General features: G+C 43.0%; 1 protein-coding gene across 1 annotated transcript; it reads left to right on the plus strand.

Moving 5' to 3' along the window:
• Positions 1–255: 255 nt before the first annotated feature.
• Positions 256–18,198, plus strand: LOC141116942 (uncharacterized). Its single transcript, XM_073609457.1, has 5 exons — positions 256–433; positions 7,134–7,463; positions 11,651–11,680; positions 12,923–13,237; positions 17,980–18,198. Exons 1-5 carry the CDS (start codon positions 382–384, stop codon positions 18,090–18,092), a joined length of 840 nt encoding a protein of 279 aa, XP_073465558.1. The 5' UTR covers positions 256–381; the 3' UTR covers positions 18,093–18,198.
• The last annotated feature ends 418 nt before the right edge of the window (positions 18,199–18,616 follow it).

Genomic DNA, 18,616 nt, shown 5'->3' on the forward strand with positions numbered 1-18,616 from the left:
GTCTACTGCCTGAGTCTAATGTCATCTAAACCTAAGTCTACTGCTTGAGTCTAATGCCATTTAAACCTAAGTCTAATGCCTGAGTTTAATGTCATCTGAACCCAATTCTAGATTGTACAGTATGTCAAATACCAGCCTACATTAAAGGGATGATGAAGTGATATACTTCAGGTTGTTGGCAAACACAAATATGCTAGGGTGCAAATTAGGGAAGTTCTTATTAACAGTGGGTGTGAAGACTGGACATTTAAATAAACAGGATGCTCATGGTGTAGGTTAAAGGCTTGCATACATTGCTTGTTATTGCATATGTGTCTACCATCCTTTGGGGAAATGTGAAAACCTCAGCTGTTCCTTTTTGTCAGAACATCACAAGAGAAGATGAAAGTCTATTTTTCCATCTGCTGGTGCCTTGTTGTATATCTCAATGGATGTAAGTTGTCTTTTTTTAAATCAAATTCTGAAAAAAAAATCTCTCTATCTATCTATCTATCTATCTATCTATCTATCTATCTATCTATCTATCTATCTATCTATCTATCTATCTATCTATCTATCTATCTATCTATCTATCTATCTAATTAATGTGTAATGTTATATACATTTATATATTTATATTGTATTATGTTATTTGTTCTCTATCATGAAGTACATAACAAAGTAGGGAAGGTTTTGAACCTCTGTCATGTTTTTATTCACTCTTTCAATTATCCTCAAGACAGAAGGTGATAAAATAAATCTCTTCCAATGGGGGGGGGGCATAATCCCAACATGCTAAGACAACTTTCTAAGAGAGGATTTTGCTTCCTTTATGTCTCAATATTCAAAAACTAACCAAGTGTGCACCACGTGTAACCAAAATAGAATAAAATACCTGAGAAAATATGGGAAACAAATATCCACACCGCAAAATTAAATGATAAAAAACCTATAGAAAAAAACTTTTACTATAAAATAATAAATTACTATAAAATTGGAAACATCCCACAAAAATAACTCACTGATCACAAAAAATAAATTAAAAAAAAAAGTATGAATTTACCAGTCTATATTTAATGTTGTCATCCATCAGGGAACTAAAACAGAGCCCTGGATGACACAATCCAAGTCAGTTAATCATATACATAATATATATATATATATAGATATATATATATATATATAGATATATATATATATATATCTATATATATATATATATATATATATATAGATATATATATAGATATATATATATATAGATATAGATATTATATATATATATAGATGCAATATATAATATCTATCTATCTATATATATATATATATATATATGTATATATTGCAAGTTACCAAAGAAATATATTCAACAAATGCATAGATGTGTATATTACAAAAACTGTGCACAGCTGTTATTTCCAGTTTATTAGTGGTGTCATCAATTTTAATATTTTTGTACTTTTATTAAAAAAAAAAATATATATATATATATATATATATTTCACCAAATAAAGACATTCAAAATTATAGATAGATAGATAGATAGATAGATAGACAGACAGACAGATAGACAGATAGACAGATAGATAGATAGATAGATAGATAGATAGATAGATAGATAGATAGATAGATAGATAGATAGATAGATAGATAGATAGATAGATAGATAGATAGATAGATAGATAGATAGATAGATAGATAGATAGATAGATAGATAGATAGATAGATAGATAGATAGATAGATAGATAGATAGATAGATAGATATTGATATATATAATTTTGACTGTTTTTATTTGGTGAATTGCAACACACACATTAAGTATTGGGTTTTCTGACCTGGATGGATGGATTGATCACCACATTATATAGGGACTGGTATACTGCTCTGTTTTTTTTCTGGAGGGGAAGGGCTTTATATTTTCAAATCTTTTTGATCTGTGTGTTATATTTGCGGAATGTTATTTAATTGTTTAGTGCCATGTGATTTATTATACACTTATTTTTCTATTTTTCATACACTTTTTGTGGTGCGGACATCTGTTTCAGGAAACACTTTTTTTGTGGGTTTTGCATGCCTTTCTATTTTGAAACAGGAAATGATGAAACATCTTCCCTAAAAGGGCACAGAGGAAAAAAAATAAAAATTTGGCCCTGCACTAGTAGAAACATTCTTGTGAAAATTCTCAGTACATCGGATAACTTGACAAATGTCGATTGAATATACTTAAAATTTTAATTAGCTTTTAACCAGTGACAGAACCACCAGGGTTGCAAAGGCGGCACTTGCGACTTGGTCCTGAAGTCCCACCACTGCGGGGGGGCCCAAGACGCCAGGACCAAGTTTTGGCATTGGGATTCACTCCTGTCGGCTGCACCTGCCTTCCTACTTGCCTGTGCTCTATGTCTTCTCCTTCACCGAGTGCCTCTCCCCCCACCTCAATGATCTCCTTTGCATTGCAGTGATTGGTTGCTGGGACTGCCGGTGTCCTAGCAACCGATTGACACTGCAGACACTGGTGAGGAGGAAAATAGCCCTAGAGCCCCAGCCACTCCACCTTTCAGCTCCCACCACTGCGGGGGGGCCCAAGACGCCAGGACCAAGTTTTGGCATTTGGCTTTACTCCTGTCGGCTGCACCTGCCTTCCTACTTGCCTGTGCTCTATGTCTTCTCCTTCACCGAGTGTCTCTCTCCCCCCACCTCAATGATCTCCTTTGCATTGCAGTGATTGGCTGCTGGGACTGTCGGTGTTCTAGCAACCAATTGACACTGCAGACACTTCTTGGATTGCAGTGCCTCCTGAGTAAGTCCTGTGTCCCAGGAAACAATCTATCTCATGGGGGTCTTAAAGAGGGCAGGGGGTGCTGATAGAAGGGGGGTCGCTCTGATTTAATGGAGGTCTCTAAGAAAGGGGAGACATTGATTTAAGGGGACAGTGGGGGTCTCTAATGGGGGGTGCTGACTGCTGATCTGTCACGTACCTTACAGCAGAACCCGAAATTATGAGGGTGGCCTCTTACACGGTTCCGGTCCAAGCACCCCTGGTAGTGGGTACAGGGAGTGCGAGGGCAACGAAAGGGTGCAGGTGCTGCAGGCAGGAGGCTGGAACTTGGAGATACAGGAACCTCTGCTGAGGAGATGTGGAAACTGATCACCAAACTTGTTCAGCGGGAGCCAGATCAGGATCAACTGCAGAATCAGCAACAGGCTGGCAGCGGGGTACCAAGTCAGAAGGCAAAACCGTAGTCAGAAACAGGCAACAGATGGGCAGCAGGGTGCAGAATCAGTAGGCAGAGCCGTAATCATAAGTTCAAGCCTAGGTTAGTATTGCAGGTAGAGGCAGGTTCGGCAGGCAGGAGAGATCCAAGAGAATGGTCAGAAGATAGCCGGGTTTTCAGGAACAAGATCAATCAGGCAGAGCAACAACAGGAACACAGGAACAAGCTGAAGACAATCCAGCACTGATGCTAGGCAGACTCTCTGTTTATATAGGTTGCTGTGTGCCAGGATTCGTGCCAGCGTACGTGCTTGCGTGCATGCGCATTAGCACCTTAGCACATTGGCACATGCGCGTTAGCACATTAGCGCTTTGGCACTCGCGGGCGTGCGTTAGCGTGCGTGCGCGTTCGCATAGAGGTGCCATTGTGCATGCCCACCCTGGATCTCATTTGTCTCTGGCTATGGTTCCGTGCATGCACATTGGCATTAGCAGAACGAGGATTGTCAGCTGCTGCACGGAGACGGGTGCTTGCTGTGTGAGTTCTCTGACATGATCTAATGGTTGGTGACCAACCAACCAAATCATTCACAATTATTTTTTCACAATTAATTAATATAATTATAGGCAGAGGTTACATTGCATTTTTTTATTTTTTGTGTCGCTAGCAGGAGCACTGATATAAGAGGACTCTGACCTAATAGGGGACTCTAAGGGGGGTGGGGCACTGATATAAGGAGGAGTCTGATCTAAGGGGGGTCTCCTTACTGATAAAAGGGGACTCTGATCTAATGAAGGTCTGTAAGGGGGTGGGGCACTGATATAAGGGGGAGTCTGATCTAAGGGGGGTCTCCTTACTGATAAAAGGGGACTCTGATGTAATGGGGGTCTCTAAGGGGGAGGGGGCACTGATATAAGGGGGAGTCTGATCTAAGGGTGTCTCCCTACTGATAAAAGGTGACTCTGATCTAATGGGGGGTCTCTAAGGGGGCACTGATATAAAAAAACTCTGATTTAATGGGGTCCACAGGGGGGCAATGATATAAGGGGGATGCTGACCTAATGGGAATCTCTATGGGGGCCCTGTATCATGAAGGGGGTGACACAGACCCCTGTATTATGAAGGGCGTGACACAGACCCCTGTATTATGAAGGGGGTGACACTAACACCTGTCTTTCAAAGCACAAATAGTGTCTTTCTACAGCAAATCATTTGGAAAGTTGTGATTAACTAGATATTATTATAAATGTTATTTAATTACAAAATATGTGCATAGTCTATACTACAAACAAAAAATAATTGGCATGTGTCCCACACACATAGGTGGCAACCCTATGTGTGTGGGACTGTAATAAAGGACCCTGCAATGGGAGTAAAGGGCCCCGGGCTCGAAGGGAAGGGGCCTGGGACAGGGTCAGGGGGACCCTTCATGGCTTATTGCACCGGGGGGCCCTGAAGGTTCTTGTTAGACCTTTTCTTTTAAATTTTTCGATTTTGGAAACAATGGACTTTCCCAAAAATAAAACCACATTCGCTGTTTTTTTTTATTAGAGAACATTTTTCCATCCCTTTCCCACTACAAACTAAACAAGAAACAAGTAAAAAGGCGCAAAGCAGGTATACCTCACATAACAGATCCTAAATAGTCCAATGGCAGGGTAGGTGACTGTAGGTGTATATAGACATATACACAAGAGGAAGTCTATCAGGGCTGCCACCAATAAAAGACCAGAAGCAGGGTCCAATAGGCTGAGGAAGATAAAAACAAGGAAGAGGGGCGCCTCTGAGTATAAATCAATAATCATTTATTACAACAAACAATATCCACTCACATGGAAGACTGTAGTATCGCGTTCTGGTGCATCTCTGAGTAGAGGAGAGGTTGGAGGACCACAAGTCTCAGCGAGTCCGTGCAGTGCTGGTCACACATCAAGTCCTGGCAGGGATGGATGGTGATGGCAGAACACGGTGGAAGTTCCCTCGGGTCTCCAGATGGCACTTCAGAATGGGTAGTAAGTTAAATAACAAAGACCAACGGTCTGTGGGTTCCAGGGAGGGGGTGGGGGGACGTCAAGGCTGATCGCCGGGCGCGCTGCCGTCTGAGGCCCGTACGGCTCCGTGGAGAGAGATGGTGACGGCCGTACAGGGAGCCAGAACGAGGCCTGGAAAGCAAGCGCGGCGCCGGGCCGTGACGTCACAGCTCTGCGACGCGTTTCCGAGTCTGCGCGCTATAGATGACAGGAATAGCGGCACTCCTTTTTCAAGCATCTTGAAAAAGGAGTGCCGCTATTCCTGTCATCTATAGCGCGCAGACTCGGAAACGCGTCGCAGAGCTGTGACGTCACGGCCCGGCGCCGCGCTTGCTTTCCAGGCCTCGTTCTGGCTCCCTGTACGGCCGTCACCATCTCTCTCCACGGAGCCGTACGGGCCTCAGACGGCAGCGCGCCCGGCGATCAGCCTTGACGTCCCCCCACCCCCTCCCTGGAACCCACAGACCGTTGGTCTTTGTTATTTAACTTACTACCCATTCTGAAGTGCCATCTGGAGACCCGAGGGAACTTCCACCGTGTTCTGCCATCACCATCCATCCCTGCCAGGACTTGATGTGTGACCAGCACTGCACGGACTCGCTGAGACTTGTGGTCCTCCAACCTCTCCTCTACTCAGAGATGCACCAGAACGCGATACTACAGTCTTCCATGTGAGTGGATATTGTTTGTTGTAATAAATGATTATTGATTTATACTCAAACTAAACAAGAGAGTGATCCCATCTTGATGCTTTCCCAGGCTTTCCACAAGATTTTTCTTTAGACATCATCTTATCCTCTCTTATCCTCTGCAAGGCTCCCTGAGCCCAAGGGTCCCAAGCAACCACATACTGGACAAGCAGGTTCCTTCTGCTCCAAGCATATGCATAGGCCTCTAAGACTTAAGCCTAATCACTCAGCTGTTCCTCACACACCCTCCCTAGGCCACAGCCTGGGAGAGGACCAGAGAGAACACCTGGTCCTCCCTAAATATTTATACTCTCCCCCAGCATTCGTCTATAGCAATAAACCTTCTACTGGTTGGTTAGGGAAAGCATGAATATTCATAAGTCAGTTTTACTGTAGCTTCTCACATTAATACCCCAAGGGTCCCAAGCAACCACACACTGGACAAGCAGGTTCCTTCTGCTCCAAGCATATGCGTAGGCCTCTAAGTCTAAGCCTAATCACTCAGCTGCTCCTCACACACCCTTCCTAGGCCACAGCCTGCAAGGGGGCGGCAGAGAGAACACCTGGCCCTCCCTAAATATTTATACTCTCCCCCACCATTCGTCCATAGCAATAAACTTTCTACTGGTTGGCTAGGGGAAGCACAAATATTCATAAGTCAGTTTTACTGTAGCTTCTCACATTAATACCAGAGTTACCAATGGCACCTAGTGGTAGAAAGGAGAAACTACAGCACCACTGAGTTTAGGGGTCTACCACCCAGCAGGACTCAATTTAGCTAGCAGCCTCTGTTTAGGACAGGGTGGCTACATTCATTTGAACTTAATGTTTATATCAGTTACAGGAACCAAAGCTTTTTCTTAACTTTGAATGAAGAAAATCATCAAACTCTCACTGATTGGGGACCTATTGGACTGACTCAGCAGTGGGTGTGTAAGAAATCTGCAGAGAGACCACTGCTTACACACAGAGACCAAGGGTCCTTCTCTACAGCGTGTTGGCAGAGGATAGGCTTTTTTTACTCAGGCTGTGGATGCTTTCTACAGCAAGCAAACTGTGATGCTTTTTTGATGGACCTGGAAGGTATTTAGTTGATTAAATTGAAAGCTCAGTTGGGATTTAATATTAAAATATACTGTAGATACAATGAAACAAAAAATATTCATACCATGGTAATTATCAATATTATGCTTGATCGAATGTCTCTTTTTAATGCAGTGGTTTCTATAATTCCCTGTGCTTCCATGAAAAGCCTTTTTGTTGAGGAGGGAGAAGACGTCATTCTACAACTGGACTTGAATAATATCCGCCTCACTTCTGTCACCTGGGGCTATGAAAAGTTCCTTATTGCCACCACAAAACCAGGTCAACCAGTGGAGATGGGAGACCATGGCTCTGACTATACAGGGAGACTAGATTCCAACTTAAAGGATGGCTCATTAATTATCAAATCTTTGTCCCCCAAAGACATGCGGGTTTATCGAGCTGAATTATTTAACAGCCAAAATAAATACATCTGTGCACAAATATATGATCTCAGGATTAGCGGTAAGTAACTCAATAACTTTTACATTTTCTGGTTCAAATATCTACAAAATACCATTGCTTACAAAATTGGATACATTATTGTTTATCAATCATTTTGATTAATGTTCTTTTTTATTTTATAAATTGTAAGACATCATGAGCAAGGCCAAGCATGTAGGTACTTGATAGCTTCTCATTGTGCGTAGGAGTAGGAGACCACTGTGAGAAGGCTAGGATATGCTCAAACAAGGAAAGTAAGGGTGCTATGGGTAAGGTGAGAAGGGTGGGTATTGGTATGGGGGAAGGAGCTGTGGAAAAGGCTATTTCTGGGGTATGGAGAGGGATCAGCAGGGAGGGATGGGGCAGAAGAGCAGGAGGTTGTGCCAAGATGGATTTCTGCCGTCCCGCCTGAAAGGGTGGGGGTCAAAAAGGATAGGTGTGAGGATAGGGAAGACTGCAGACATGTGGTCAAACAGCATTAAGGGGGGGGAGCTAGAAGTATAGAGCGTAGCCTGCCAGCAACTTTAAAACTAATATTTTTTTCAGTGGTCACGTGTCCACAATGACTCCTTTCACAATGTTCTGCCACATGGCGGGGAGACATGTGGTTCAATCCCAAGTAACTGGTCAATGTCATGATATTGACAATGAGTCTCTGTCAATAAGGCTCCATAGGGGCTGGGTAGGTGCATGCCAAGCTGACAAATTGACCACAGGCACAACATTGCCTAAAGAAGCAAGGTTGCAAAACTATGCCACCACAGATGTCTATCTATGGTCAGTGTGGTCAGAAGAGAACAGGAATCCCTGCAGCATGGGTTGGACTGATACAATCAGCAGATTTTTAGTCTGCAGTATGACAAGTACATGACATGTACATAGCAAGGGAGGTTGGGACTTTAAATGAAGCAGTGGGAATGCGGAGGTAAAAATAAAAAGATTTTTTATTTGTAACATAGTAATAATTGAAAAAGGTTTCATATATATGCACACACATAAATGGCACAACATATGGGCATGGTAGATAAAAAATACAATCAAGAAACACATATCATAATGGATACATGATGATAAAAATAGTAGCATACTATACCACAATGCACTTTCCAGGTACTTCCCACACCTCCCTCTCTTTCCCCCTGCTCTTTCGAAATGCACTGCATTCGTCTTTTCTCTCCAGCTTGTCTGAGGGTCGCAGTCATTTATCGGCCTCTTGGACCAGTGTCACGCTTTCTGGATGACTTCTCTGCATGGCTACCCTATTTTCTCTCACCCGAAGTGCCTGCCATCATCCTAGGTGACTTTAACATTCCAATCAATGTTAATAATGCTACCACTTCTAAGCTACTCAACCTAACCTCCTCTTTTAACCTAACACAATGGACACAAACCACCACTCACTCCAACGGCAACACTCTCGACCTTGTATTCTCCCATCGCTGCACTCCCTGCAATCTCTCTAATTTGTAGTTTCACACTCTTCTTGTCTCCTACATCCCATGCTGCCAGCCCACAAACCACTACCCGCAGGAACCTTCGCAACCTCAAACCTTCCCTTCTTCACTCTGCTACTGATGGCCTTTATGAAAAAATCACACCCCTGTCCTGCCTAGACCTAACCACTTCCATCTACAACACCACGTTGTCATCCTCCCTAGACGTATTTGCTCCTCTTTCTACACGCAGAACCAGGCCCCATCTGCCACAACCTTGGCAAACAGACGACACCAGAAGTCTCAAGAGACACAGCCGTGCTCTTGAGCGAGCATGGCGTAAATCTAAATCCCTGCAAGATTTTACCCTTTACAAATCTGCCCTTCTCAAATACAACTCCTGCCTCCACACTGCTAAACAAACCTATTACAACACTCTCATCAAAACCCTCTCATCCAAACCTTGTCAACTCTTTTTTACCCTTAATTCCTTACTTCACCCCCCACTGCCCCCACTCACCAACTTGCTTACCGCTCAACATATTGCCAACCACTTCAATAGCAAAATCAACACAATTCGCAAGGAGATATCCAGCATTCAAATTCCTTCCCTACCCAACATATCAGGTCCAACACCACACTCAATACTCTCCTCCTTTTGCCCAGTTACCACAGAAGAAGTTGATAAACTCCTCTCCATGGCCCACCTCACTACCTGTCCCCTGGACCCTGTCCCTTCTCAATTACTGCGACCACCTTCCCACTCTATCCTCAACTCCCTAACCCACATCTTCCTTCCCCGCTCAAACATGCACTGGTTACCCCCATACTCAAAAAACCCTCACTAGACCCCACCTGTTTGAATAACTTAAGACCTATCTCCCTGCTCCCGTTTGCCTCCAAGCTCATCGAACGCCTTGTTCATGACCAAATGAGTCGCTACCTCACAGACAACAACCTCCTTGACCCCCTATAGTCTGGCTTCCGCCCACAACATTCTACTGAAACTGCCCTACTAAAACTCACCAATGACCTAATAACTGCCAAAACCAATGGCCACTACTCCATACTCATACTTTTAGACCTCTCTGCTGCCTTTGACACAGTTGACCACCCGCTCCCTCTCAGCAAATTACACTCCCTTGGTCTCCGTGATTCTGAATTATCCTGGTTCTCCTCCTACCTATCTCAGCGCACTTTCAGTGTCACTTACAACTCCATCTCCTCCGCTCCCCTTCCTCTTTCTTTTGGGGTACCCCAAGGCTCCGTCCTTGGGCCTCTCCTATTCTCACTCTAAGCCTCTTCCCTGGGCCAGTTAATAACCTCCCATGGCTTCCAATACCACCTCTATGCCGATGACACACAGATCTATCTCTCAACTCCTCAACTCAACCCCCTCGATCTCCTCACGGATCTCAAACTTGCTGAATGACATATCGGTATGGATGTCACACCACTTCCTCAAACTTAATCTTTCTAAAACTGAGCTTGTTATATTTCCTCCTTCACGGTCCCCCTCCTGTGACTTCGCCAATAATATCAACAACACAACCATTGGTCCTTCCACACATGCCAGAGTCCTGGGTGTAATCTCCTTCAGCCCCCATATCCAATCACTGGCTAAATCCTGCTGTCTTAACCTCCGCAACATCTCTAGAATTTGAGCCTTCCTGACTAATGACACCACAAAGTAACTTATTCACTCCTTGATTATTTCCTGCCTCGACTACTGCAACTCTCTCCTTAATGGCCTACCCTTAAGCAGGCTATCCCCCCTTCAGTCTATTATGAATGCTGCTGTTAGACTAATACACCTCACTAATCGATCCGTGACTGCTGCTCCTCTCTGCCAATCCCTTCACTGGCTTCCCCTACCCCACCGTGTAAAGTTCAAAATGCTAATCATAACATACAAGGCCATTCACAACATCGCCCCCATCTACATCACCAACCTCATCTGCAGATATCGCCCAAATCGCCCCCTCCGCTCCTCCCAGGACCTCCTGCTCTCTAGCTCCCTTGTTACCTCCTCCCATGCTCCCCTTTAGGACTTCTCCAGAGCCTCTCCCATCCTCTGGAATTCCCTGCCCCAGCATGTCCGATCAGCCCTTACCCTGTCCACCTTTAGGAGATCTCTGAAAACTCATTTATTCAGGGAAGCCTATCCCACACGCACATAACTGTCCCTGAGCCACCCCCGTTAAATCATTCTTTGCAGCTATTACCTTTTGTACCACCACCCCCTCCTTTTAGAATGTAAGCTCTACGAGCAGGGCCCTCCTGTACCTTTTGTATTGAACTGTACTGTAATTGTGTTGTCCCCCTTATACATTGTAAAGCGCTGAGTAAACTGTTGGCGCTATATAAATCTCGTATAATAATAATAATAATAGACCAAAAATAGGCAGTATTATACATACGTGGAAGGAAAAAGGAACTTTGAAGTGCACTCTTCTGTGTCTCATTGATACTGATAAGCTCCGACACCTCAAAGAATAAAAAACAATTATGGCACCAGCACATTCCTTTAAATACCTGCCTTAGCTCAGAATCAGGTCTTCTATAACCAACACAACCCAAAACTTTCTGGTAGAGTCAAGTGTTGGCCTTGTTTTTTTCCAATCTCTGTTTATTTCCCATCAGTCTATCATTATCGTTTTCACAATCCATTAATTGCATCAAAAATATTATGCAACATACTGGCCTCCTTTAGAGCTATAAACAATTTGCTGCAAAATTATTTGTTCTCAGTAATGACTATTCATATAATTTTAGGAAATGGAGGAGTGTCTCCAAGAATTGCAGGTAAGTAAAATATTCAATGATGCCAGACATTACAAATTATTGAATGTATTGAAATGATAATTATTATAATAAATTATTACTTTTAATTACATCACCCTGAACCAGTCATTTATGGCCTTCTTCTTCCAAAAAGCTGCTTTAGCATTTTTTGCTCGTGTTTGAAAAAATAAAACTATTCTTGAAGATTTCTTAACCTCCCCCACATTATATTACATTTTCTGAAGACAGAGATTTTGGAGAATAAAAGAGTTGTAGTAACAATTTTTTTATGTCACGTGATACTAGCACAACAGTTTATCGAGGGCAAAATTTCAGTAAAATATGCTAAAGTTAATTTTATGGCACATAAAAGCAATATATTACCAAATTTGTTGGTAAAGTATAAAAAGTGAAGTAGCACAGAGTAAAAAGATATCCATTATGCCAAGTCTTAAAGCTGCATGAGCGAGCAAATTGGCAAAAAATTCCAGTATCCTATATTTTCCATAGGCAATGCTTTTAAAGCCCCTACAGGTCATCCTTTTAGAGTTAACTTTGAATATTGGGCCCAAAATGGCACTCTGGCATGCACAGGTATGTGTAACATGTATAGCAGATTCAACATTTCTGTATGTAGGTGCCCCCAGAAACATGAATTTATGTTTGTATGTACATGATGCTATTTTGTTGAAACAGGTTCTCTTTAATAAGACATGAGGGGTCTTTAGACCCCCTGATGTCAGATTGCGCTCCATTAGCTTATTCCCTGGCTACAGTGGTCAAGGAAAGTTACAGCCAAACTCGTAAATGATGTAATACACGTCGCTTCTGGGTTCTTACTAGGTAGGGAAGATGAGCCAACAGATGTTCTCTGGTTTCCTTCCCCTCTACCCGGTGGCACCCGCCCTACCGATCCTGGGTCTGCAGGTGGGAAACATGGTGGGGGGGACCTGCATGGGGGGGGTGGGCACACTACCAAGGATGTGTGGAAGCGATTGGGCAGCTGACTTGCTTGCTCCTCGCCTTCAACATCAATCAAACAAACCAAGATTTTGGAGCCATGCAGTGTCCTTTCCTCAAGGTGACCCTACGTGGCCCCAAAATATTAACTTACTTTACTGATGCCACATCGCATGAATAAAAGAGTGTATGCATATGCAGCGGAGTCCTTGTCATTGGCTGATGCATGCTTAGAAATATCTTTTAAACATTTTACAAAATCAGACCACTCATTAAACTCAGTTTTTTTTTGTCTTTTAATAGATTTTAAAGAATCGTGTAACGGCACAAGACAAATATTTTCACGCCTTGGGCAGAATGTTACTCTACAACTTCCCAGACCTTCAGGAGTAGCATTTATTGTTTGGGATATTAATAACATCGATCACCTAGCAATTACTAGACCGGGTCAGATAGAGAGTCAGAATTATTGCTACTCCGAGAGACTTTCTGTCATGAGTGACGGATCTTTACGGTTGTCCCGAATAACCGCCAACGATGAGCAGATCTTCAGAGCAGAGCTCTATACCAATAACTGGGTCCACTGCTGCACACAGTTTTTTGAAGTAAAGCTACAAAGTAAGTTTAAGACTTTTTTGTCTTAAAGGGTATTTCCACTTTTCCAGCCAAATTGGGTTAATACCTATTTTATATTTGCTACATGTCCCCATGTCTTCGCAAAGCATGAAAATTCCAGCTTAGCTTACCTTTTGCAGATCTCCTTTAATGGAACTTCCAGGGGATGGGGATGGGCAGCTTTGTTACCATAATTAACTCTGTTCGTACTTTGCAGGAAGATATCATCTCATCAGTAGTACTAGCTTTGAACTCTAGTAGATAGCCAGAAGATCATTGCTCTGCTCAAGGCCCTTATCCCCAACTCTCAAGAGCTGGTTCTTCATAGTCAGCTACTAGGATCAACTCTACAACAACTCCAGGAATAGAAAGAGAACAAATCACTCAGAAATGCTTCATATTCATTTATTCATCAGTCCCATTAAATAAACAGTCCTTTCAAGATGAAAACAAACCAATGCGTTTCACTCAGCAAGGATCTTAATCAAAAAGTTGTGAAGTTCCTGGAGTTGCTGTTGAGTAGATTTGAACCCAAGTAGACAGGCAGAAGATAATTGCTCTGCTCAAGGCTCAGATTCACCGACTCTCACCAACAACAGGAGCTTTGTTTTTACCATAGTTAACTCTGTCTGTACTGTGCAGGAAGATATCATCTCATCGGTGGTACTAGATTTGAACCCTAGTAGATAGCCAGAAGATCATTGCTCTGCTCAAAGCTCTGATCCGCCAACTCTCATCGATAACAGGATCCGGTTCTTCATAGTCATTGGCTACTAGGATCAACTCCACCACAACTCCAGCAATAAAAAGAGGATAACTCACTCGGAAATGCTTCATATCCATTTAGTCATCAGTCCAATGAAAAAAATAGTCCTTGCAAGATGAAAGCTTACCATTGCATTTCACTCAGCAAGGAGCATAATCATAAGGTTGCTGGAGTTCCTAGACTTGCTGTTGAGTAGATTTGAACCTTAGTAGATAGGCCAAAGATCATTGCTCTGCTCAAGGCTCAAATCTGCCGACTCTCACCAATCACAGGAGCAGGCTCTTCATAGTCATCGGCTACTAGGATCAACTCTCCAACAACTCCAGGAATAGAAAGAGAACCAATCACTTAGAAATGCTTCATATTCATTTAGTCATCAGTCCAACTAAACAACCACTTCATCAAAGATGAAAACATCCCAACACGTTTCACTTGACAAGGAACTTAACCATAAGGTTGTTGGAGTTCCTGGAGTTGCTGTAGAGTAGATTTGAACCCTAGCAGATAGGCAGAAGATAATTGCTCTGCTCAAGGCTCCGATCACTGTTAACATGAGCAGGTTCATTATAGTTATCAGCTACTAGGATTAACTCTACAACAACTCCAGGAATAGAAAAAGAACCCTTACTCAAAAATGCCTCATATCCATTTATTCATAAGTCCAACTAAACAAGCAGTTCATCAAAGATGAAAACATCCCATTGCATTTTACTCAACAAGGAGTTTATTTATTTGGTTGTTGGAGTTCCTGGATTTGATGTACAATATATTTGAATCCTGTCTGTCTTAACCAAGGGTTAAAGGCTTAGGAGTGTTATAGAGCCTTAGGGCATTATGCTGCCTCATAACCACCTGTTTTAATGCCTAAAAGTCTGGAACCACGTGCATTGTGACTCCATTCACTGAAATGGCTTGCATTCAGCGGATGGCACTGTCCAGGGCCGGGACAAGGGGTGGACAGGAGGGAAAGCTGCCCTGGGCACTGTGGTATCATGTGAGCTGGGGGGGCACCACACGGAGATTGGGGGGAGGAGATTTGTGTTGAGAAGGGGAATTTGGAGAGCGGCAGGGGATAAGAATTGTTCTAGGAGATTTGGGGAGGTGAGCTTGATGTGGTGATTTGGGGGGATTAGAGTTGGAAAGGGGGATGGGGAAGAGGATTTGTGCTAGGAGGGGGGTTTTGGGGGTTTGTTCTATAAAAGTAATATGGTAGAGGGGAAATACATTTTTTTGGGGGGGAGGATTTGTGCTAGTAGGAATGATTGGGGGGATTTGTGCTGGGGGGAAAGGGATTTGGCACGAGGAGAGAGGATTTGTGCTTGGAGGGAAAATTTAAGGAATAGAGGATTTGTGCTAGGAGGGTTTTTTGTTTTGTTTTGGGGAATGAGAGAGGATTTAAGTTGGGGGGGTTGGGGGGGAAGATTTGTGCTGGAAGGGGAATTTCAGCAGGGGGGCAGATTTGTACTGGGAGAAGGGGGAATTTATGCTGGGGGGGCGAGCATGCAGATAAGTACTCAATTTTTTTTGGGGGGGTGGGATTTTCGCTCACACCATACACATATATCTTGGGAGCGGGGAGCAATTTGGCATGTTCGCCCTGGGCTCTAGATGACCTTGTCCCAGCACTGGTACTGCCCACCGAATGTGACAGGAGTTTAAATTGTTGCCCGCATACACCCCAATCTGCTGCCCCTGCAGATTAAGAGGGGCTGGATAGGAGGGCATAAAAACATGGTTCAACGATATATTTTTATCACCCTCCAACCGCAAGTGTAACTCAGCCCTAAATGGACTTGTTCACTTTGCAAAGAGTACCCAGTCGCATGCAAAATTAAAAAAAAATAAAAAATAGGATCTTTGCTTGTGCATGATTGGATGATGGAAGTCAGCAAAGCTTCACCTCATTCACAAAGCTAAGGGAAAATTCCCTTGCAATGTAAAAATGTACTTAGTGAACACCAGTTGTTTTATGATGTTGTGTGATACACCAAGATTTAGCAAACTAAATATTACAAGTTGGGGGTTTGCATCTCTTTAAAATATGGAGTGCGAGTAATAAAATAATTCGAATTTTTAACTTTATATATAATACAAATAACGGAATTTTTAATTTGGGCGTTGTTTATTGCCTCATACAACCTGACATTTCCTTAGTGCCCTTTATACTTGTTTCGCACATTGCGCAATGAGAATTTTAAGAAGAACTGTAAAAAGTGACTTCTGCTTTTCAGGAACACATCAAAATGTAGACTTTTGGAAAGATGCTTAATCTGAATAATATCTTGAGATCATTCACATTGATAAGCTGCATAGGCTGAAATAGGTATATGAAAAGTGAAAGAGCTCATCAAATAAATTAGAATCCAAGTGTGGCAAGCAGCTCAAAGCCTAGTCCAGGAATTAGAGTTGTCAAGAGTTTCTGTTGCCTTTATCACCCCCTTCCTGTTCCCCTAAGACAAGCAGGCCTACTGGTATATGGTTGCTCCCAGGTCTGAGGGCACAATGCAATTGCTTCAGGCCAGATGGCACCAGGACTAAGTGAATGAGACAAGGATGGATATCTATAGTACCTCTGACAGAAGATGGCTATGGCTAGTAGCAGAGTCCAGGTAAAGAACTAGGTCAGGATAGACAGTAGAAAGCATAATCCAGTAGATAATTCTGAGTTCAGGGCAGGTAGTAAGCAAGTGTAATCCAGTAGGTAGTACGGAGGTCGAGGCAGAAAGTGAAAAAGCATAATCCAGTAGACAGTTCTGAGGTCAGGGCAAGTAGTGACGAAGCATAATCCAATAGATAGTCCTGAGGTCAGGGCAGGAAGTGAACAAGTGTGATCCAATAGACAGTTTAAAGGTCAGGGCAGGTAGCTAGCAAGCGTAATCCAAGAGATAGTTCCAAGATCAGGACAGGAAGTGAGCAAGTGTAATCCAGTAAACCGTTCCGAGGTCAGGGCAGGTAGCGAACGAGCGTAATTCAGTATACAGTTCCGTGGTCAGGGTGGGAAATGAGCAAGTGTTATCCAATAGACAGTTCAGAGGTCAGGGATGGAACCGAGCAAGCATAATCCAGTAGAGAAAGCTCCAAGGTAAGGGCAGGGAACAAGCAAACACAACCCAGTAGACAAGTCCAAAGGAAGGGCAGGTAGAGAGCAAGCATAATCCAGTAGACTGCTCCAAGGACAGGGCATGGAGCAAGCAAGCATGATCCAGTAGACAATTCCAAGGTCATGGCAGGTAGCTAGTGAGCATAATCCAATAGACAGTTCCAAGGTCAGGGCAAGAAGTGAGCAAGTGTAATCCACTAACCAGTTCTGAAGTCAGGCCGGGTGGCAAACAAGTGTAATCCACTAGATAGTTCCAGGGTCAGGGCAGGCAGCGAGCAAGCGTAATCCAATAGACGGTTTTGGGGCCAGGGCAAGAAGAGAGTAATGGTAATTCAATAGATGGTTTTGAGGCCAGGGCAGGAAGAGAGCAAGCGTAATCAAGTATTCACTCTATGTTCAAATTCAGATGGCAATCCAAAGCGAAGTCTGGGTGTAAGATAGTGGACAGCAACAAGCAATCAAAATGATAAGTAGCACATCAAGCTGGGCATGACAGCAAGGGAGCCAGAACCCTTGAGCTTGTGATGCCTAAATCTGGTTCTAGAGAAACATAGCCAATTGGGGCAGTGGAGCCAGGAGCAGCGGTGTGCAGCTGCTGGCAGATGGAGTGACCCGCTGCCTAGCAAAAGGGATGCCCAGCAGGAGCCTGCCACCTCCAGCTAGGCCAGGTCCCCTGGAGGCACCATAAGGATCTGCACTTTAGCACTGCTGTTACCTAGGAAACTTCTAAACCATTCCCGGTTCACTTTAAGGTGAAACTCAAATTTTTAAAAAAAATTGTACTAGTCAATTAAAACACAAGAAAATGTAGCTAAATTATCTGTTACATAAATTTGATTTAGAGTTATAATTTTATAACTTTTTTTTTTGTTATTCCAGAAAAAAAATCAACAATGTCTTCCGTGATCTATCAGGCGTTATCAGGTTGTGTTCTCCTTGTTGCTGTGCTTATATTACTCCACCACATTAGGACAGAGTGTATAGTCAACTGATGAAGGTTTTTCCAAGCTGGTCTGAAGAAAAATGAAAAACACACAAATGAAGTTGTAGTTCATTTATGAAATATTAAAAATTAAAACATATTTATGATCATACATATCTTACTAGAGCAATATTTTACTTCTTGATGTAACCGGCTACAAAAATCTGGCCTCCAACCTCCAGTTGTTATGTTATATGTGCCTGCTGTACCATGTACTTATATGGAAACGTATCTTGCTCTCTTTGTTTTGCTTCCTTTGTGTGAAATCCCTGGTGTTCCTGCCAGTCCCTCTGCTTTCCTATTAATAACTGACCACACAGCATAATCAGTTTTCTAGCTGTGCTGGAAACCCAGTCTGCTCTCTTCCAATGATCAGACTTGTTCTGACACCCTGCTCAGCCATTCACTGGGAAGACCAGTGTGCTGCGGTTTCTCCCCCCTCCAGCTCTTATGCAGCTGAAAATAAAGGGAATGTGATCACTTATAAAAAAGGGAAAAATGTTTTTATATTGTCTTTTATTAATATACTTCAAT

Source organism: Aquarana catesbeiana, linkage group LG13, assembly GCF_042186555.1.
Source record: "Aquarana catesbeiana isolate 2022-GZ linkage group LG13, ASM4218655v1, whole genome shotgun sequence".
NCBI lineage: Eukaryota > Metazoa > Chordata > Amphibia > Anura > Ranidae > Aquarana > Aquarana catesbeiana.

Coding starts and splice junctions, on each gene's coding strand:
- LOC141116942 (XM_073609457.1), top strand. CDS start 382: ATGAAAGTCTATTTTTCCATCTGCTGGTGCCTTGTTGTATATCTCAAT. Junction 434..7,133: donor TGTTGTATATCTCAATGGAT/GTAAGTTGTCTT, acceptor TTTTTAATGCAG/TGGTTTCTATAATTCCCTGT. Junction 13,238..17,979: donor TTTTGAAGTAAAGCTACAAA/GTAAGTTTAAGA, acceptor TTGTTATTCCAG/AAAAAAAATCAACAATGTCT.